This window comes from Rhinoderma darwinii, chromosome 1, assembly GCF_050947455.1.
Source record: "Rhinoderma darwinii isolate aRhiDar2 chromosome 1, aRhiDar2.hap1, whole genome shotgun sequence".
Classification (NCBI taxonomy): domain Eukaryota; kingdom Metazoa; phylum Chordata; class Amphibia; order Anura; family Rhinodermatidae; genus Rhinoderma; species Rhinoderma darwinii.
In genome coordinates this window covers 648,925,018-648,948,061 of record NC_134687.1, presented here as the reverse complement: position 1 = coordinate 648,948,061, position 23,044 = coordinate 648,925,018, and the positions used below count along the sequence as shown (strand labels likewise).

General features: G+C 42.0%; 2 protein-coding genes across 5 annotated transcripts in view; both read right to left on the bottom strand.

The window, feature by feature from the left end:
- LOC142655905 (uncharacterized) overlaps nt 1-23,044 on the bottom strand; it is a 523,874-nt gene that overhangs the window by 231,069 nt on the left and 269,761 nt on the right. The window contains exon 9 of the mRNA XM_075830625.1: nt 5,934-5,947. Within this exon, the coding sequence (XP_075686740.1) occupies nt 5,934-5,947 (14 nt within the window). The remainder of the gene's footprint in view (nt 1-5,933; nt 5,948-23,044) is intronic.
- LOC142667560 (uncharacterized) overlaps nt 8,871-23,044 on the bottom strand; it is a 69,361-nt gene continuing 55,187 nt past the window's right edge. For all 4 annotated transcript variants that reach the window (XM_075847082.1, XM_075847079.1, XM_075847080.1 and 1 more), the window contains 3 exons: nt 11,466-11,607; nt 11,035-11,188; nt 8,871-10,381 (listed from right to left, as the gene is read on the bottom strand). In XM_075847082.1, the coding sequence (XP_075703197.1) occupies nt 9,706-10,381; nt 11,035-11,188; nt 11,466-11,607 (972 nt within the window). In that variant the 3' untranslated portion in view covers nt 8,871-9,705. The remainder of the gene's footprint in view (nt 10,382-11,034; nt 11,189-11,465; nt 11,608-23,044) is intronic.

The following is a 23,044-nucleotide window of genomic DNA, read 5'->3' as shown; positions in this document are numbered from 1 at the left end:
GAAGTATCAGTTGGCTGGACTTTTCACGAATGTCAAAATGTATGTTTTATGGGTTAGGCAAATTACAGTCTTTTCTGTGATAGAGAAGATTTCACTCGAGGGATGATTGTCTGGGCATATGGGCCGATATATCATTATTTAACTCTGAGATTGCATTTCCCATCACATTGCGAGGAGTAGCACTTACTGCTCTCATGTCTTGCCTCATTTTGCTTCTGGCAACAATTTCTGCTGCTTTTTGAGGACAGGAGTCATGACAATGTTCTCTTGGTTCTTGAACTATGTTGCCACCTTTTGTCTCTATAATTGAATGACACTTTGGAGAGTGATTCTGTCTGCAGCACCAAGTCACCACTCCGAGATATTCAAACCCCAGGTAAATCATAATTTTGTTGTTCATATGATTTCTTGAAAAATCCAACTACAATATCTAATCTATTAATATAGATTTAATAGAAGAACCTATTAAAAAAGTTCTACTATATTTTTCGGTCTAAAGAACACACCAGACCATAAGACATTCCCATAGTTAAAATCATAAGGCCGGGGCTTCAGTCGTGCAACCAAAGATCACCATGTTGCCCTGCAACTCATTCACGAATGAAGTCGCATTGCAACCTTGAGGTGGTTGCGACCGCGACTTCTTCGCCCAATATCGAGCATTGCTCTATTCCTTTTGCGATAAGAAGTTGCAGGTGCAATGCAACTCCATTCACTTACATGAGTAAAGGAGTCACAACACGGTGATCTTTGGTTGCAAGACAAAAATCGTGGCCAAAGTAATCGTGTAGTCCAAGTCTAAAAGATAAGAATAAATTTTTTTTACTGTAGATTTCAAGTGGGCAATAATCAGGTAATATGGTACAGATACAGTACCACAGCACCCCACCACAAAGCCAGTTAGTGCCAGAAACTGCCCCACAACAATGCCAGATAGTGTCACACTGTCCCAGCACATGACATAGGTATAACTGCAAGGGGTTAACTTATTCCACTCAATCAATAAATCAAATAAGTAGTGCAGTGTATAAGGTTGAGGCCAGATGCTTCAGTAGTTACATGCTGTCGAGCCCCCCCCCCCCACCCATCATAGCACAACATGAGGTTTTGTGGGCAATCTTGCGCTGTGATTAGCAGATGGGGGCTCGATCAACCAGTTGTGTGCCTCCAGCAGCCGCATGCGATCATTAAAGGGTTAGAAGCTAGAGGAGGAGAAACATCTTTACTTTGCATGTCTCATGGCTAAAATGCAGACGATATGGTACAGATACAGCACCACAATGCTAGTCAGTTACTTACCACAATATCAGACGAAGTGCCATATCACAATGCCAGCCAGTGCCCCACTACAATGCCAGTCACTGTGCCCAGCCATGTTGCCAAACACAGGGTCCTCACCCTCCCATGAGCTCACCAGACAGCAGAGATGTGGAGAAGCAAATAGTTGTTTCTGCTCGTTTCATGGGGAAGGGGCCTGCCGAAAAGGTTCTTGCAGCTCCGTACCTGCACAGATTTACTGTGCTTAGTGTACAATTCTTTATGTGCACACTATAAACAGTCATATTTTACAAGTGTGTGTACGATCCGACTGTTCAGTTAGCAGATAACAGAGATTTGTACATTCAGCACATTACATGCTACTCCAATAACACTGCAATGGCAGGTCCTTTGAATCCCACAGAGCTCCATGTTGGCATTTTTCTCTGTGGTCATTTTTCGTGTGCACATATACCGTATGACTGGGGTTTTTTCTGGGAGTAATTTTCATGTGTATTTTTTTCATAGAACTATTTCTTAAACATTTCCCACATTCTGAATATGAATATGGCTTCTCTCCTGTGTAACTTCTTATCTGTGTATAACGACCTGAGCTTCTTGTAAACTCTTTACCACATTGAAATCATTTGCCCCCTTTCAGACCTGTACTTGTGGTAACAGTCTGTGATTGGTCAGGAGAAGGTTCCTCATAATTAGTGGAATTATATGATAGATCTGTTCTGTGAAGTCATGGATGTATATTAATGGAAATTAGATTTTAGCCCGTAGACCGCTGCATGATATCTTCATCTTCTACTTTATAATTTATCGATAACATGAAGTTTCCCTGAGAGTTCTTGCTCGAAATTTATAATCAGGATTAAAAATGGATTTTGTGATTTATTTTTTTCTTCAAAACACAATTTAGACAAATTTATAACATTTCCATTAGTCTGGTAACAACCATGCAGTTTTTGATGCATTTTAAGCTAACGTCAGAAACGGATCCAGAAGGAAGGAAAAATATAAGCCATTCCTTATAAATCCAGCCCTGGTTTTCACTATAAAAAAACCACACACCAAGAACAGCCACAAAAACTGTGTGTGATTCCAGCCTTACTTAAGATTTGAAAAACATTTTAAAATATATCAAGTCCATGATTCTGGTCTACACCAGTCACCACTTTTATTACATAAGGCTTGACTTGATGAAGCTCAAACATTTGAGAAGCACTACCATGTCTGGCAATCAGGCCTGTCCTCTGCCCACATATTTAGTTCCTTCACTACCAATTGGGCACCAATATAAATAAAAAACTTATAGTGGATCTGTCAGATGTTTATGTTAAAGGGATTGTGTTACTAGAAAAAAATATATTTATTTTTTTTGTTAAACAATTAGTGTATTAAACATTGTTCTAATTTTTTTAACGAGTCAGGAAATATTATAAAATTAGATTCTAATTTATAATATTTCCCAGCGCTGGACACTAGATGGAACAATTCCCAAAATTGCAGCATTGCATGTGGTAAAGCAACCACATTGCTTTATGCTGCAAAATTTGAGAAAACTCACTCGCTCTAGTGAGCTCTCAGTATCCCCCCTCCTTTATCCTGGCTAGTGCCGGGAAAAACGAGGGGATTGAACGGTCAAACCTCCTACACTGTGTGTCGCCATTTTTTTTAGCTAACACACAGTGTAGTAGGTTAACATACACTAGTAAACACACAGTAAAAAACTTACATACACAGAAATAACTTACCTACTCCAGCCGCCGCCGCTCCCTCCGGTCCGTCCGCTCAGTCTGCTGCCGCCGCTCCAAGTGCACAAGTCCGGAAGCCGCGACCGGAAGTAGTGATCTTACTGTCCGGCCGCGACTTCCGGTCCACAGGAAAATGGCGCCGGACGTCGCACAGTTCAACTTGGACTGTGTGGGAGCGGCGCATGCGCCGTTCCCACACAGACGGCGTACAGCATAGTGGATGGAACGGGCACCATTCGCATTCACTATGGGACTGTATGTGCCGTATTCCATGTCTGTATGTGTCGTTAATCGACACATACAGAAATGGAAAAAAAAAATGGCAGCCCCCATAGGGAAGAAAAAGTGTAAAAATAAGAAAAAGTAAAACACAAACACACAAATAAATATAAAAGTTTTTAATGAAACACTAAAATCAAACTGATGTAAAAAAATTTTTTTTATGACACTGGTCCTTTAAGCTATCTGAGGGCAGCATAATGTAGTGAGACACGCTGATTTCAGCAGTCTGTCAATTAGTCAGTAATGTGCAGTACTTTAGGAGATTTGATATAGTAGGAGATTGTACATGATCGCAATAAATGGCTTGAGCCCAATGATATGCACGCCCCCACTGCCCTCAAGCCTACGGGGAGAAATGGGGGGAGAAAACACCAGCCTGAGGGCAGGGGAGCGTGCATATCATTGGTCTCAAGTCATGCATCGCTGGACACACGTCCCAAGTATATCTTGTAAAATCTTGGCCACAGTCTACATTTATAATGTAGTCATGCATATAATGCGTCATGAGACAAAGCACACATCTCCGGCTTAATTCATGGACATGACAATGAGGCCTGCATATCCTAATGGCGGCACAGTCACCGAATCTCTATTTTATAGAACATCTTTACGACGCAGTGGAATAGACAGAGTGAGGTTATCAACCAGAATCTGTAATAAAGGTTTCCAGTACATTATTAGGGTATATTCACACGCACTGTTTTCAGATGTAATTCGGGCGTTTTACGCCTCGAATTACGCCTGAAAAACTGCTCCATTACGCCTACAAACATCTGCCCATTGCTTTCAATGGGTTTTACGATGTTCTGTTCCCACGAGGTGTAATTTTACGCGTTGCTGTCAAAAGACGGCGCGTAAAAAGACGCCCTCGAAAAAGAAGTGCATGTCACTTCTTGGGACGTTTTTCATTGACTCCATTAAAAAAAACAGCTCCAATAACGTCCGTCAAATACGCCGCGAAAAATGCGAGTAGTTACAAAAACGTCTGAAAATCAGGAGCTGTAATAAGCTCCGTAATTTCAGACATAATTTGCTAAGCCGTGTGAACATACCCTTATATCATTCCACTAAGAATTCAGGATGTTCTAAAGTGAAAGAGGGTCCTATCAAGTACTAATAAAGTGGACCTAGTGAAGTGGCCTCTGTGTGCACATGATCAATGAAACGTCTTTGTATGTACAATAATTAAATATGAAATATGAGCTTCCTAATAATAGTGGATCTACTAAACACAAAAAAAACAACCACATTTTTATCGCCACTTTAACCCCCTCCCAATGCGGCCACTTTTCACCTTCCTAACAGAGCCTCATTTTTCAAATCTGACATGTCTCACTTTATGTGGTAATAACTTTGGAATGCTTTTACATATCAAAGCGATTCTGAGAATGTTTGTTTTCTCATGACAGATTGTACTTTGTATTTAATTGTGAAAAACAAAAAAATCTAGTGAAAAATTTACAAAATTAGCATTTTTCTAAATTTAAATGTATCTGCTTGTAAGACAGGCAGCAATACCACACAAAATAATTTCTGATTAACATCCCCCATATGGCTACTTTAGATTGCCATCATTTTTTGAACATCCTTTTATTGTTATAGGAAGTTACAAGACTTAGAACTTTAGCAGAAATTTCTCACATTTCCAAGAAAGTTTCAAAAGCTGTTTTTTTGGGACCAGTGGAGCTGTGAAGTGGCGTTGAGGGGCCAATGCATTGGAAATCCCCATAAATCACCCTATTTTAAAAACTGCACCCCTCAAAGTATTCAAAACAGCATTCAGATTTTTTTGTAAACCCTTTCAAAGGAATTAAAGCAAAGTGGAGGTGAAATTTACAGATTTATTTTTGCAAGATTTTACCAGAGAAACAACTCAATATTTATTGCCCAGATTCAAGATTCTGAGTTTTTAGAAATATCCCACATGTGGCCCCAGTGTGCTACTGGACTCAAAACACAGACTTCAGAAATGAAGGATGACCTATTGTGTTTTGGGGCCTTCTCTTTATTAGATTTTTTTTTTAGGCACAATGTGCGTTTTGAAGATGTCTTGTGGTGCCAAAACAAAAGAAAACTCCCCCAAAAAAGACCCAATTTTCTAAACTACATCCCAGAAGGGATTCATCTAGGTATGTAGCGAGCATTTTGACCCCAAAAGGTGTTTCATAGATTTTATTAGAATTGGGCCGTGAAAATGAAAAATTTAGTTTTTTCCAATTAACCGTAGAATTTTTTAATTTTCACAAGTGCTAAAGGACAAAATGCACCCCAAATTTGTAGAGCAATTTCTCCCAAGTACAATACCCCATACGTGGTCATAAACTTCTCCTTGGACACAAGGCATGGCTCAGAAGGGAAGGAGCGCCATTTGGCTTTACAACTTCTATCCTATTCTCGCTCTGTTACAATAGTTCAGAGTTATTTTTAGGACTAAAAATATTTCGTATGCAGTTTATTTTTTTAATGATCTACATAAAGACTCTGTACTTGATGAAACACCAACACCTACGATTGATGCTGCGCTCTTGTTTTTATATTATTCAATTAAAAAAAAGACCACTGAAAATAAAACTGCAGGTGTGTCTTGAGCCCAAAGGAAATATTCACACACAGCAGATTTATTATTGAAACCTCCTGTGACTGTTCTCTTCAACTGAATGGGGCTTGCTGAATCAATGTGCATGGTGCAGAAAGAAACCCCACTCAGATATAATGGAACAATTTCAGTTGCTGAAGTTTCTGCTATAAATTGGTTGCATGTGAATCCACCCTAAGGGTATGTTCACACGCTTAGCAAAAAACCTCCGTAAATTACTGAGCTGTTTTGAGAAAATCAGCCTCTGAATTTGAGGCTTTTTTGAAGAGTATTTGCAAGCGTTTTTCATACCGTTTTTTGAGGCGTATTCCAGGCGCTTCAAAAACCAGCCCACTAGCCAGATAACGAATATGGGAGCAAAGTTTTATTTTATTTGTGTTTTTTTTTTTCTTTTCTCTGTTGTAAAATGGTTCAGCTAATTCGTCCATACCCAAAGATTGCCACAGAATCGTCATAGAACTAAGATCATAGGAAGCAATAGCAGATTTCAAAAGATGACAATACACTATAGAGTATAACTTCTGCTATGTAATCTACAAACAGAAAGATTCTTGATGGAAATCGATGTATAACATGTGATAACATAAGAAACGAAATGTTTATGTATTCTCTTTTTATTTTGTTGTTATATATATGAAACCCAATAAAAACCTTTGTTCAAAAAAAAACCAAAAAAAAAACAGCCCACTAGGGGCTGTACTTCTGGCCCAGGCGTACAAAAACTCAGCAACGTCCCTTTTTTGCCGTAGTAGTGGTTATTGAGTGCATTTATTGTGGAAAATAAGTTCACAGAACTTAGCAGGGCCATCCCAGCAGGAGCAGCAGAGAGAACATGTGGCGGAAAGGCGCATTAAAGTTTGCGAGGTGTTTCTAAATTTATGGATTATGTTGTCAATGTTCTTAGAATTTATTTTATTGAACACTATAATGGACATTTGGTCACACTTGATGTTTCACAGGAGCATGAAAGGCGATGGAGGTATTGGGTGAACCCCATTAATCTCCTCCGTAATGAAAGGGGACACATTGGCCACCTTTACCAAGAATTAAGACGGTAAGTTTTTTTTGTGGTTTGAAGCAAAAGTACATTGATGATATTTCTTCTCTATTTAATGTTTGCTTAAGCACATATTGGGTTAATTTCTCAGGTAATGTGTGTTGCATCAGCCTACAATTGTTGCATCAGACAGTGTGTTTTAGTTTCTAACGACGAATGTGTAAGAAATGTTGCCTTACAACAGTGGTTATTCAAAACTATGTTATTCTGTGGTTAACCTCTAATTTATCAATGTGACGTTATTTTCAGAATACAAATTCAATTTGTAAATTGTGGGTACATATGGTTCATTTTGTAAGCATTCATGTATGTATGTTGCACATGCTATGTTATTCAATTTGGATTTGAATGTCCGGTTGGTTTACAAGCTTAGTTCTGTAACGTGTGTGCGTGTGTGCGTTAACATGTATGTCTCTACAGGTACCCAGAGAAATTCCAAGAATTCTGTCGGATGTCAATACCCGCATTTGACAGTCTGGAGGAGATTCTCTCCGTTCATCTTAGGAGGCAGGCTACATCGATGCAGACGGCCATTAGTCCTGTGGAGAGGCTGCTGATCACGTTGCAGTGTGTTTGTATTTCTTTAAAGGATTTGTTTCAACATATTACAGTATGGTTGATGTGAATCTAATTCAAAGTCATGTATGTTTTTCTAATATGAATGTGAAAGTTATGCTGGTGTTCCTTGTAATTAGTTGTTACTAATTTTAGTTTTATTTTCTTTACAGATTTCTTGCAACAGGGGAGAGTTATTCATCCCTGCACCTGCAATTCCGGGTTGGGAAATGAACCATCTGCGGAATTGTAAGGAGCACATGCCAGGTGATCAGGCAGTATTTACAGCCCATAGCGATGCCCAGTCCGACTCGGGAAAATTGGTTGCAGGTGGCAGCAGGCTTTCAAGCTACGGCCAATTTCCCAAATTGCATAGGTGCCGTCGACAGTAAGTACGTACGTGTGCAGCAGCCACCGCGGTCAGGATCACATTACTTCAACTACAAGAAGTATTTTTCTGTGGTCCTCATGGTGGTGGCTGATGCATCGTACAAGTTTGTGGCTATTGACGTCAGCGCATATAGAAGCACTGGTGACTCCAGGGCGCTACTGACATAGGATTTAGGGTAGGAAATCCTGCTAGATCAGGTAACTCTACCTCCTCCCCAACCTCTTCCAGGTACCACGCATCTAGTCCCCTTCATGATGGTATCGGATGAGGCTTTTCCACTGATGCCCAACCTGCTGCGCCCATACCCAGACCGGCGACTAGATGCCCAGAGGACTCTTCAATGAGCTGCTGAGCCGGGCACGACGCTTCGTGGAGTGCACCTTTGGGATCATGGTGAGTAAGTGGAGGGCCTTTACCTGTGCACTTCAGTTGTATGTGTCCACAGTTGATAGGGTCATTAAAGCTGCCTGTGTTCTTCACAACTATGTTCGTGATCACGAGCAAGCTGACGTGGAGGTGGAGACACAGACAGCTTTCCGTAACCCCCACATCAACTGGCGGTTAGGAAGACCATCCAACCGTAGAGTACAGGTGAGAGATGCCTTCACGGACTACTTCCCGAGTCCCGAAGGTGCAGTGCACCGGCAGGATTCCAGCCAGTGTTCAGCAGCCCATCCAGGAGTAGGCCAAAAAAGTTTTGAAGTTGTTTTGGCAAACATATTGTGTATGATGAAAAGTGTTTATCCTTACCCCCCTTTGTATACACTGTGTGTTGCTATTATTTGGCATGTGTTATGCTACTTAAAGTGCTGTCATTTTGGAAGTGTTCTTGTATAAAATGAGCACTAATGCAGTAAATATGTTCAGACATCAAAATATGTGTGTTGTGTAAATTGATCCTTGGACGTTCGTTTGTTAGGTTTAGTCGTGTGTCCCTTCTTGGTGTTAAATGAAAACACATCTCACATGTTTTTGAAGGGATAATTTTTTTTACTTTGTAGATGTAATGACGGGGCAGGAAGGCAGACAGGTGAGCCCTAATGTACCCGCCACTCAGTCCCTGCCTACTTGCACGGCCCGTCCTAGGCGACGGCGTACAACTGGGCGACGGTCCCTACGCTCAATAAGTGCACGGCCGACCAACAGACAAGGGTACACAGAAGCTAAGGGCAATGGGGCAGTTGCCCACGGCAACATCGTGAGCAACAAGAGTAGTGAACCAGCCGAGTCAAACCAGGAGTGTACGAGGTACCAAACGCAGAGCAGTAGAGTAGTCAGTAAAGCCAGGGTCAATTTGAAGCAGAGGACAATAGTACAAGCAGGAGCAGCAGAGCCAGGAAACAAACAGAATCACAGGCAAAGGAGGAGCAGGAAATGAGGGTATAAATAGACAGAGGGCAGGAGCTAGCTCCGTCTGGCCAGCCTGTGATAGGTTCTCCCACTCCTCAGCCTCCCAGCCTGAGTGGTAGCAGATCGAGTCACTCTAACAGACCTAGGCACAGATGCAGGCTGATTAACCACGGGCGTCGACAAACAAGCTGTGTCAGGCAAATCCATTACAGTAGAGCATGCAATTATTTGCAATTTGTTCATTGCAACAATTTCCCCCCACTCCCCTCACAAACCCAATGTCAAACACATTTTTATTTTTTTTAAACCACGAAAATAACATTATGTACCATTTGTACACCAACTAAACATATAACACTTGCCTCCTACATTTGGGTAAAACGGGGAGGAGAGTCATATTTGGAGGGTGGGGGATAAGTTGGGGGGAAATTTGGCGAAAAGCAGTGGTCGTGTATTAGGAGGGTGGGTGAGCGTCCATAGTTTCCAGAAACTGGGATCCAGCAGAAGGAATGGAATGGGAGGACGGGGGGTTGGGCATCTCTGTCTGGGTGGAGGCGTTGAGAGATCTGGGGCTATGGGGCATTCTGGAAGATGGATCCCTAAGGCCAGTGGTCGTATGGAGGCTGTAAACGAGTTCTTCAAGGGGGGGCAGAGGGACAGCGATCTCGAAGGCTGCCACCACGGCGTGAACATAACTGATAAAAGTCTGCCCAACATGCCGTTGCATCTGGCGGCAGCGAGATGCAATTGCATACCCAAAGTAATCAAAATCATCATCGCCATTGACCCTCCGGATAAAGGACATGGCATTTGTCTCAACTTCCAGTTGCCTGTCCATTGTCCGGAGGGTTCTCCGAGATTGCTGTCGGGTGGAAGGTGATCGGGTGGGGAGTGGCGGATGTGTTGGTGTGGCCACTGGCAAAGGGACGGCAGCAGGTGGCGCAGAGGTTTCTTCTGCCCCCTGGGCTGCTGTGGAAACCCATGAAGGTCCGGCATCATCAGGTGAGTGGGGCTCTGCTTCCAGAGATTCTTGGTGAGAGGTCGATGGAGGGGGTTCGCTCTCACTCTGCTGCTGTTCCTCTTGTGCAGCCGGACACTCTTCAATACGTCTTTCAACATTTCCAGAGGATCTGAGAATGTTCAAAGAGAATATGATGTTTTTTGAGAGCGGAGATCACTTTGATCCTTTAGTGCAACAGACATGTTTCTTTCTGCAATTACATTTTTGCACACCCACCATAACACAAATTCAAACATAATATATGCAACTTAATAATTAAACTCTAGCCAAAAGCACACACCTAGGGGAGACGGACCAGCAAATGCTAGTTTGCTAGCATGACGAATGTATTGGCCAAATTGCTATTTGTTTGAATACTTCCAAAAAGGAAATCCTCTGCACCTTTATGAGACTGGCAGGGTTGTAGTACAATGTCAACAGTGGTAACACCTGGTGTTTAGAATCACATCAATGCCGAGGTCCACGTGATAATGCCATTTAGGTGGTGACATGAGCATGTTTGCTTTCTCAAATATCACAATATTACACATACATATTGCATGTTGGGTAGACACAGTTCCAAGGGCGCGATCAGGAAGAAAACAGAAAAAGGGCAAACAGTTGTGCTAAGGTGGTAAAAGTTGACATTCATAAATGTTTTGGCTTTCAGAGACCTGACATATATGAGAACAAGACATATTCGTGTAAATGTATGCCTACAAATGAGCTGGTTGACACCATAACAACATTTTGTGCTATACAAATGAATGGGCAAAAACTTACTGGCGGAGTGCCCTGTTGGGCAGGAGGAACAGCAGCTGCTGATGGTAAGGACATTGGGACACTTGTGAGGGAGCGGACCCACTCCTCTCAGCCTGTCTCAGGTGCCTCTGGAAGCGGTCCCGGACACTTTTCCATCGGTTCTGTAGGTCTTTTTCTGCGAAAAAGTGGTAAAATCAACTCTGGACCAAAACATGATTCTATCCCTTTCAGGAAGTGTTATTTCATTTTGGGGTTTGGTTAGAAAGTCAACTGTTGCAGAAACAAAACACTGCCGAGTTGCGGGTGTTTTGCAAGTCCAATTTACTTGCTCCTCTGAGGCGTTCCAGACTGTCATGACGAAAGCATTGTTTTTCAGATACACACCATTTGCCTTTCAAACGACTAAACATCATCATTCTAAGAACCTATGTGTACATATTAGGAACACTCACCAATTTCGCCCTGCTCCTTGTTTGTGCGCGTCACCCAGTCCGGGTACAGCGCCACACAAATCTCCTCCCACGAGTGCTGTCTTTGGGTGCGGTTGCTGTAACCAGGTATCTGTTTATCCCAAATATTGCGCCGGGCCTGCACCTTAAAACCACAAAAAAAACAAAAATCGCACACAAAATCAATATTCACCAACAAGCGTAAGTAAAGAGCATTTTATTTTCCACAGGGAACGCTAATCTTTTTATTGTAAATCAGAATCCCAGAAACACTGGAAGACATTTTAAACCTACTAAGGTTAATGAGGTAAACTGCGTAATGTGGGACACGGGGGCTGTACGTGCAAGGAAATGCAACGAAGGAGGGATTGTGTGGTGTTTACGCATTGCTCTGCTCAAAACACACATCAAACAAATGAAACTATTTAAATTATCACATAGGGTGAAAATGTGGGACAAACCTTAAACACACCATAAACGTGACACAAATATGCAGCAAACATTCTACACAAAATGTGCCTACACAGACGAAACCACGATAACAATTTTGACATATATTCACGGCTTTCAAACAGAGAGTTTAACGTTAATAACAGGTACGCATACGCCGTGAGGTCTGAGTGTGCACAATGGCATCTGGAGATATTGCAAACAAGTTGCATGTTTCCGAAGCGTTGCTAACATTACATACATTGCAATGGGTAAGGTACATTTGGGCGATGTATAGGAATACAGGCACATTTAAGTAACACATTACATTAAACTAAGAACAGTGGCTACACACATGGTTGCACTTGCATAGTGTCTTCAGGGTGGAAATATAAGTTTTAGCAGTAACAACAAACATACACAAAAACAAACAACATTATTGCTTTCATGTGTTCCTTACCTCAGAGATTAGGGCATCCACATCGATATGCATCCTCCTGTATGTTCGGGCTGCCATGGTGAAGCTCCTCAATGTGGTTTTTTAAAAGCACCTTGCAAACTCCATAAACTAGCCTAAAAAAATGGCTGCTTTGGCAACACCCCTTGGGGGAGTGTTTGCCAAGTTTCAGGTGTAATTTTAAGCGGTTTTTTTCAGGCGTAAACGCCTCAAATTACGCTCCAAATGTGTGCCAAAACGCCTGCAAAGTGTTTTGGAAGACTCCCATTGACTTCAATGGGTTTACGGAGCGTCAATTACGTCCCAAGAAGTGACATGCACTTCTTTGACGCGGCCGTCTTTTTACGCGCCATCTTTTGACAGCGATGTGTAAAATAAAGGCTCGTGGGAACAGAACACCGTAAAACCCATTGAAAGCAATGGGCAGATGTTTGTAGGCGTAAAACAGCAGTATTTTCGGGCGTAATTTGAGGCGTAAAACGCCTGAATTATGTCCGTAAATAGGGCGTGTGAACATACCCTTAGACACTGCAGGCTCCATACACGTGTAATTTTGTAGTATAAGATAATTGTGAGTAAGACTAAAACGACATTCGTGTTTTAGCTTACACGAGACAATATTATAGTTGTGTTACTATCCACAGAGCAGGTTTTACATGTTATCCTAACAGCCCCACAATGATCTCTTATCATCTTACACTAAACCTTATGTGTAACATTGTGTTAGAATTTTATTTTTTAACAAGTTCAGGACCGGGCTATTTTGAGCCTTCAGGAGCAGACACCGTTTAGCCATTTTTAGCTCGCATTAGTTAAATGTTAATAACTTTTTTATTTGTTTGGCTAGCGACGTGATTTTTGCAATGTTTTTTCCGTAGACAATGCAGGTTTCTTATTTTTTTTATAATTTTTATACACATCTTTTTTGCTATTTTAGAATTTTTAGGCTTAAAGTTTGAAAATAATAGTAAAAAAAATAAGCTTTTTTTATTTTTCAGCCATTTGTTTTTGGTAATAACATAGTTTTACCCTATTTGTGATCGCCATTGTCTACCGTAAATTTTAATATATTACATGTCTATATTAGGGTAATTCGGTCAGGGCTAGCGTTACGACAATGATTGTCAGGGGGCGGGGGATACGTTTTTTTTAGGGTGGGTATTTTTTTTAACATTCTTTATTTTTTGAATATTTTCACAAAACCAAAACAAAAATCAGCCAAAAATTAACAGCACTACAGAAAGTATATGCATTCCTCCACCAGAGCCGGTAAGAGGTAACAAAAGACAACACGAAGTGAAAACAACAAATAATACCACCCATATTATACATATGATGATGACATACATTGCAACAGCTTCCTCTGTCCAGCAGAGGAAGAAGTAATAAGGCAGTTACTACACCTGGATTTCAGGAATATATGACACTACATCTCAATCAACACTGAAAAGGCAGCCAGGACAGCGGGCATCACGACAGACGGCATCCGTGCCGTGATATGCGGTAAGGCACTACTCCCTAACCCTACAGCGGATAGAGGATAAAGAACAGGCATCCACAGAGGACTCGCCTTCCCACCATCAGGGCGGATCAGGCCCAGTCCACCTTTGAATTGTCCCATGAGGCCTACGCGTATAGTAAGTAGGCATCCGACTCACAGAACTCCTGCCATATCAATCTCCCTGACCGTGGATGTTCATGCTGGGCTTGTGTTGCCTCCTCCATTCTCTGCAGATGTAAAATCTCCTGGAACCATTCAGTAATAGTGGGAGCACAGCTGGTCTTCCATAGCCGTGGAATAACCGTGCGTGCTGCGATCAGCAGAAAGCTAATCAATGTTCTCGTGTATTTTTTGATCGCTCCAGGGAGCATGGAGAGAAGCAACACCTCTGGTGTATTGGGCAGCACTTGACCCGTGATTTTTTGTATCAGGTTCACCACTGTAGCCCAAAATGGATTGATTAACGGGCATCCCCACCAAATGTGTAACATCGTACCCCCATCTCCGCTACACCTCCAACAAAGTGTCAGGTACTTCCGGGTAAAAGGTATGAAGCAGTGCAGGAACCCTATACCAACGTGACAGGATCTTATAGTTAGTTTCCTGGGCCTTGCAAGAGATTGAGAATCTATGGCATAAGGCAAAAGCTTTCTCCCAGTCTGCCGCTGTTGGAGGCGAACTAAGCTCTCTCTCCCACCCCTTTACAAAAGAGGGAGGGATCTCGTTATTTAGATCCTGCAGACACATATATAAGGGAGATAGCCCTCTCCGGGGGAGAAGAAACCACACATAGCTGCTCCATCGGTGTTAGATCCCTGTGCAAGGACGGCCTCGTCTTGTTAGTATTATAGAAATGTTGCAGCCTTAAGAAATCCCAGCGTCCAACCGCTGATCTCTCTAGCTCCGGGACAAGCACCTCAAAGGCCTTCAGGCCCTGACTCGTCAGAACATGAAAAAAGGTCAGTGGTGAAAGTCTCAACGCAAAGGTCAAGAAGGTGGGCTGCCTCCCCGGTGGGAAGTCCTCGTTATATGATACTGCCACAAATGGCCCGTCAGGAGGAATTCCTACAGCCAGAGCTCGGTACCGTTTATATTATGAGTACCACTTGTCCCGCAACCAAAGGGAGCATAGCATTGTCTTGCCCCTTAAAGTACCGTACCCGAAGCCATGGAAGGACTGTGAGAGGAACCGGCGCCAATAGATTCTCCAATTTCACCCACAGCTTGGAGTCCGCGTGATGGAACCAATCCAAGATACGCGCGCTCACCGCCGCAAAGTAAAAGGCCAGACAGTCAGGCAGGCCCTGCCCTCCTCTCCACTTATTCTTAAAAAGGGTAGCTTTTGCTATTCTCGGAGGTCTGCCCCGCCAAACAAACCTAGCCAGCGCTTTGTTTAATTGAAGAAAGAACCCCCTAGACAAGACACACGGGACCGTCTGGAAGATATACATCAGCCGTGGTAGGATATTCATCTTGATCACATTTATCCTACCCAACCACGAGAAATCCTTGGTTTCCCATTTGTCCAGATCAGCTCTAAGAGTCTGAAGAATAGGTAGAAAATTAAGAGAGTAGGAGTCCGCAAGAGACACAGGTATCCGCACCCCCAAATACTTCAATGAGCCCACCTTCCATGAAAAAGAATAGTTACTGCGCACCTGCTGAGCATCCGCCCCTGATAAGGATACATTCATAGCTTCGCTCTTAGACATATTCATCTTGTAGTTACTAAAATAGCTATATATTCGAATGGTTTTCATCAAAGGCGGCAATGCTAGGTGTGGGCTAGTAATATAAAACAGTAAATCGTCCGCAAATGCCGACACCTTGAAGTGCGTCTCACCCACCTTAATCCCCTTTATGTCGGCATTGTTTCATACAGCTACTAAAAGATGTTCCATCACCACTGCAAACAGCAGCGGGGACAGGGGGCAGCCATCTAGTCCCATTACCGATTCGAAATGGGGTCGATAGGGAACCATTAATCCGAACGCTCGCCTGAGGAGGATTGTACAGGGACATGATACGCGTCAGCATTAGTCGACCTACTCCCATCTGACCAAAAGCCGCCTCCAGAAACTCCCAATCCACCCGGTCAAAACCCTTCTCTGCATCCAGCGACAAGAGCATACAGGGAATGCCACTTTTCGTTACGTGATGAATCAAAGAGAAGGTCTTTAGCGTGTTATCTCTAGCTTCTCGTCTGGGTACAAACCCCACTTGATCCGGGTGAATCATGGATCCCAGAAATCCAGCCAGTCTATTCGCTATTAACTTACATGAATAAAGGAACGGGGAGTAGGAAAAGTAGTGCGTTTCATCAATGTAAAAAATAAAAAATACTTTATTATTGAATTATTAAAGTGACGTTGGGCCAAAGTCCCCTAAGTTGGCACACTATGACAAATTATGTCTAAATTGAATTGCTCCGGATTATTAAAGGATATAGGTGTCTGGCCTCCCCCTTTGTATAAATCGAGAAGAAACTGTAATAGTCCCTGGAACAGAGATTGAAATGTTGAATAATTGGGACTGGAGAACGTTGTCCAGGCGCGCTGCCTGTGTGATCATAATCCGGAGCAATTCAATTTAGACATAATTTGTCATAGTGTGCCAATTTAGGGGACTTTGGCGCAACGTCACTTTTCATCTAACATTGTTTTTAATAATAATTCAATAATAAAGTATTTTTTATTTTTACATTGATGAAACACTACTTTTCCTACTCCCCGTTCCTTTATTCATGTATCGACAATTGGTGGTGTACACCTAGTGTGAATTACTCTAGCATATTATATATAAAATTGTAAGAGGGTAATACCTATCTAAATATATCGCTATTAACTTAGCATACAACTTAGCATCTGTGTTGATGAGATATTGGCCTGTAGTTCGCACAATGTTGCGGATCCCTTCCCTCCTTTGGGATGACCGTGATATGTGCCTGTAAAAACGAATCCGGGAATCTCACCTGTTCCGAAATGGAATTAAACGAATCTTGCAGAGATGGTACCAAGTCCTCCGCTAGCGATTTATAAAATACTGCCGTATACCCATCAGGCCCCGGACTCTTCCCCACCGATAATGCTTTGATAGCCTGCAATAACTCCTCTGGAAAACGGTAAATCCAGGCCCAGAGCCTCTTCCGGAGACAACCTAGGCAGCGCAGTGTCCCTAATATACTCGGATAAGGAGAACGGTGATTCGGAAGGGGCATGACCCAGATTAGGAGCGGGCAGATTGTAAAGCGTGGAATAATACTCACAGAAGGCTGATGATATATCTTCCGTCTTAAACGCAAGCTCACCCGCTACTGTTCGTATCGATGGTATAAAGGAAGACGCCCCCCGCTCCCGCATCGCCCGTGCCAACGCCTTCCCCACCTTATTGCCCCACTTATAATAATTTCGGGTATATACCTGACGGAATCGCGCAGTTACTGTCCATCAGCAGTTGAGCCTCGTGACGGGTCTTAGTCCGTTCCCGAAGAGTGCGTTCTTGCAGCGACTGTTTATGTTTGGATTCTAGGGACTGCACCCTCACTAGAAGCGCCTGAAGCATCGCCCCCCCCCTCTCCTTCTTGAGGCGAGCCCCATGTTTGACGAGAACCCCCCTGAGCACACACTTCAATGCCTCCTATTTCACCGCAGGGGCGGTGTCATCACTAGCATGATCCCCTTTAAAATTCACCACCGATTGTTTCAACTCACTCCTACACAAGGGGTCCTTCAGCAGAGATTCATTTAGGCGCAAAGTGAAGCCTCTACGACTCTGCGGTGCAAATTTTCTGTCCTGCTTGGACAACTCTGGGTTTTTACCCTCATCTATTGGTGCATAAGCCTTTCAGATGGCTCAATCTAAGATAACAGATAAGTTGCAGTCAAGGAAATTATGGCAGAAACAGGAACTCTCAAATGTGTTCTTAGCCACAAAAGAGGTGGAATCTCCAGGTTTTAATGGGATTGAGGATGTTGGTGACCTCCTTAGACGTTTTAAAGATTTTCAAATTAGACAGATACAATCAACTTGGACAAAATCAACCCTAGAGCAGTATTTAGAACAAGGTCTCATTTCTAGGGGCCTTAGAGTACCCCTCTTTCCATCCTATGAATTGTCAAAACCAGGCCTTAAAGATAGATGGGAAACGATTTTGACACTGTTCTAGGGCACTTATGGCTGTCCTTATTGATGATGAATCACACATCTTAGATAACGTGGAAAGGGAATTGGAAGTCCTGACCCCCAAACTGACAGCCCTAGAGACATCGTATGGCTTTGAAGAGGCTTTTTCGAAAACGTTAGAACACAGACATAGTAGAATCTAAAGGTCAAAAATAGGAAAAAAAAAAAGAAATACATAAGAGATAAGCTTCACTATACAAAGGGCGAGGTGTACAACTGGGGTAAGATGAAATCTAATCGTTTAGACACCAAAAATTTGCATTCACAAGCCAAAACCAAGAGAACACACGATTTCTCAAACACTGACCTAACTGAGGCCTCTGGGTCCGATACAGAGACCATAAATTATGATCAGGACAAGGGTCAGGCTAACTCCCCGAGGAGACACCTAGCCTTAAGGAGTGATCACAACACCGTCCCGGAAGTCCCTTTTTTACGGGACAGAGGGAGATGGGGCTTCAGAGGGTCCCAGAGAGGGAAAGGGAAGAGAAAAGACCAACAGAGAAGATGACCCCACAAATGACCGATTCTCTGGGAGATTCTATGAGAGTGATCAATTTATCGCAGCATTCTCTTACTGACACACAATCACAGGTCTTGCAGAGGGGCCTCAATTTTTGTCTTACGACACGACTTAAATTCACAGTGATTAAAGACCTGCAGCTTTTCGGTAGGAAACTCATATTTAAAAATATATTTTCACAAAGAGACACTCAACCTAGTAGCCCTGTAGAAGAACTGATAACAAACTTTCCAGATTTGCTGGACCTTACAGGTCAAGAGGCAGCAACTCTGGGAGATCTTGAAGCACTTTTATCAGATAACACGATCGATGGAGATACAGACACACTGGAACCCCAGAGTAGAAAACATCTTAAAGAGGCTCTGTCACCAGATTTTCAAACCCCTATCTCCTGATCGGCGCTGCAATGTAGATAACAGTAACGTTTTTCTTTTTCAAAAACGAGCATTTTTGGCCAAGTTATGAGCATTTTTATATTTATGCAAATGAGCCTTTCTTATGTACAACTGGGCGTGTTTAACCCCTTCCTGACATCCACCGTATATGTACGGCGCTGCCGGGAAGGTGTTCCCGCAAAGCGCAGTACAGTTACATTGCAGTGATGGTGCGGGCTCAGAAGGAGAGCCGGCACCATCACCACGGGGTGACAGCTGTATTTCACAGCTAGCACCCTCCTGTAACTGCCAGGACCGGAGCCTGCGGCGCGTCCTCATAGGCTTGCTGTCAGTGAATAACTGACAGCGCTAATACACTGCACTACGTATGTAGTGCAGTGTATTAGAGTAGCGATCGGGGCATCAGGCCCTCATGTCCCCTAGTGGGACAAGTAAAAAAAGTTAAAAAAAAGTTAATAAAAATGTGGTAAAACAATAAAAAACACACACATTTCAAATAAAAATAAAGCTAAACTGACTTTTTTCCCATAGTAAGTCTTTTATTATGGGAAAAACCGTAAAAATTAAAAAAAACTATACATAATTGGTATCGCCGCGTCCGTAACGACCCAAACTACAAAACTATTATGTAATTTATCCCGCACGGTGAACGCCGTAAAAAAAACATGAAAAACAACGCCAGAATCTTTGTTTTTAGGTCACATCTCCTTCCAAAAAATGCTATAAAAAGTGATCAAAAAGTCACATTTTCTCCAAAATAGTACTAATAAAAAATGACAATCCGTCCCGCAAAAAATAATCCCTGACACCACTTTGTGCACGCAAAAATAAAAAAGTTATGGGTCTTAGAATATGGCGACACAGAAAACAAATGATTTTATAAAAAAAGTAATTTTATTGTGCAAAAGCCGCAATACATTAAAAAAAAAAACTATATAAATTTGGTATCGCCGTAATCGTATTGACCCGCAGAATAAAGCTAACATGTAATTTAGGGCGCACTGTAGATGCCGAAAAAAAAACCAATAAAAAACTATTCCAGAATTGCTTGTTTTAGGTAATTTCCTTTACCAAAAAATGAAATAAAAAGTGATCAAATAGTTGTATGTGTTCTAAAATGGTACCAATAAAATCTACAGCCCGTCTCGCAAAAAACAAGCCCGCACACCGCTCAATCAACTGAAAAATAAAAAAGTTACGGCACTAGTAATGCGGTGATGAAAAAACATCTCAATGCGCAGGCCGGAGGGGAACATTCCTTCAGTTTCAGGGTCCTAGTATTTAGGAACTAGGGAAGGGACATAGCACATCCGCTGGAAGCGAGGGCGCCCGTATTATACCAGCGCAAAACTTTCCCAGTAATATTTCCCAAACTATGAAGGAGAAAAAGTCCCCAAAAGGTGCAGAGCGTTACAAAAGGGGGATAAGAAAGAAAACCGTTTATCAGTGTGACACCGGCCTGTGCATAACGGATCGCTTCACATCGTACCACACATCTATGGATAATTGTATTATTTACCCCATTATTATACCCTCTTATTATACCCTGATGTACTCCTCACATCTTACATATATCCTGATGTACTCCTCACATATTACATATACCCTGATGTACTCCGCACAGTTTACATATATCCTGATGTACTCCTCACATATTACATATACCCTGATGTACTCTTCACATATTACATATACCCTGATGTACTCCTCACATATTACATATACCCTGATGTACTCCTCACATATTACATATACCCTGATGTACTCCTCACATATTACATATACCCTGATGTACTCTTCACATATTACATATACCCTGATGTACTCCTCACATATTACATATACCCTGATGTACTCCTCACATATTACATATATCCTGATGTACTCCTCACATATTACATATACCCTGATGTACTCTTCACATATTACATATACCCTGATGTACTCCTCACATATTACATATACCCTGATGTACTCCTCACATATTACATATACCCTGATGTACTCCTCACATATTACATATACCCTGATGTACTCTTCACATATTACATATACCCTGATGTACTCCTCACATATTACATATACCCTGATGTACTCCTCACATATTACATATACCCTGATGTACTCTTCACATATTACATATACCCTGATGTACGCCTCACATATTACATATACCCTGATGTACTCCTCACATATTACATATACCCTGATGTACTCTTCACATATTACATATACCCTGATGTACTCCTCACATATTACATATACCCTGATGTACTACTCACATATTACATATATCCTGATGTACTCCTCACATCTTACATATATCCTGATGTACTCCTCACATATTACATATACCCTGATGTACTCCTCACAGATTACATATACCCTGATGTACTCCTCACAGATTACATATATCCTGATGTACTCCTCACATATTACATATACCCTGATGTACTCCTCCCAGATTACATATACCCTGATGTACTCCTCACATATTACATATATCCTGATGTACTCCTCACATATTACATATATCCTGATGTACTCCTCACATATTACATATACCCTGATGTACTCCTCACATATTACATATACCCTGATGTACTCCTCACATATTACATATACCCTGATGTACTCCTCACATATTACATATACCCTGATGTACTCCGCACATATTACATATACCCCTGATATACTCCGCACAGATTACATATGCCACATTATAAACGGAAATACCAGCAAAACCCCAAACAGAACCACTACCAAATCCATGCTCAAAATGGCGGTCTTTTCCTTCTTAGCCCTACAGTGTGCCCAAACAGCAATTTATGTACACAAGTAAGGCATTACCATTCCCGGGAGAACCCGCTTAACAATTTATGGGGTAAGATTCTCCAGGGGCACAACATCTTGTGCGGTGAATGGGCAGATCAGTGGAAAAATTGCAATTTTCACTTTGCACCATCCACTGCGTATTCATTTCTGAAAAACACCTGTGGAGTCTAAATTCTCACTACACCCCTTGATAAATGCCGTTAGGGGTGTAGTTTCTAAAACGGGGTCACTTTTGTTTGGTACATCAGTGGTTTTGCAAATGCAACATGGCGTCCGCAAACCATTCCAGCAAAATCCAAAAGATAAATACCGCTCCTTTTCTTCTGAATGCTCCCATATATGTAAACAGCCTATTATAACCACATATGGGGTGTTGCCGTACTCGGGAGAAATTACTTTACAAATGTTGTGGTGCTTTTTCTTCTCTATTCCTTGTAAAAATGAAAAATGTTGATCTAAAACTACATCTTGTTGGGAAAAAAAATGTTTTCATTTTCATGGCTTAATTCTAATTAATTCAGCAAAAAACCTTTGGGATCAAAATATTCACTATACCCCTAGATGATTCCTCAGGGGGTGCAGTTTCCCAAATGGAGTCACTTTTGGGGTGTTTCCACTGTACTAGTATTACAGGGGCTCAGCAAATGTGACATGGCGCCCAGAAACCATTCCAAAAGCCAAATGTTGCTAGTTCCATTCTGAGCCCTACCGTGTGTCCAAACAGATGTTTGTGACCACATGTGGGGTATTGTTTTACCCGGGAGAAGTTGCTTTACAAATTTTATGGTGCTTTTTCTCCTTCAGTCCTCGTGGAAATGAGAAAAAATAAGTTAAACCTACATTTTCTTTGAAAAAATTTAGATTTTCATGTTCACTGCCTACTTCCAATTGTTTCTGCAAAAAATCTGTGGGGTCAAAATGCTCACTATACCCCTAGATAATTTCCTCAAGGGGTATAGTTTACAAAATGGGGTCACTTGTTGGGGGTTTCCACTGTTTTGTCCCCTCGGGGGCTTTGCAAATGCGACATGGCCTCCGCAAACCATTCCTGCTAAATTTGAGCTCCAAGAGCCAAATGGCGCTCTTTCCATTCTAAGCCCTGCCGTGTGTCCAAACAACCGTTTATTACCACATGTGGGGTATTGTTTTACTCGGGAGAAATTGCTTTACAAATGTTGTGGTGCTTTTTCTACTTTAGTTCTTTTGGAAATGAAAAAAAATTAGCTAAACCTACATTTTTTTTTGAAAAAAATGTAGATT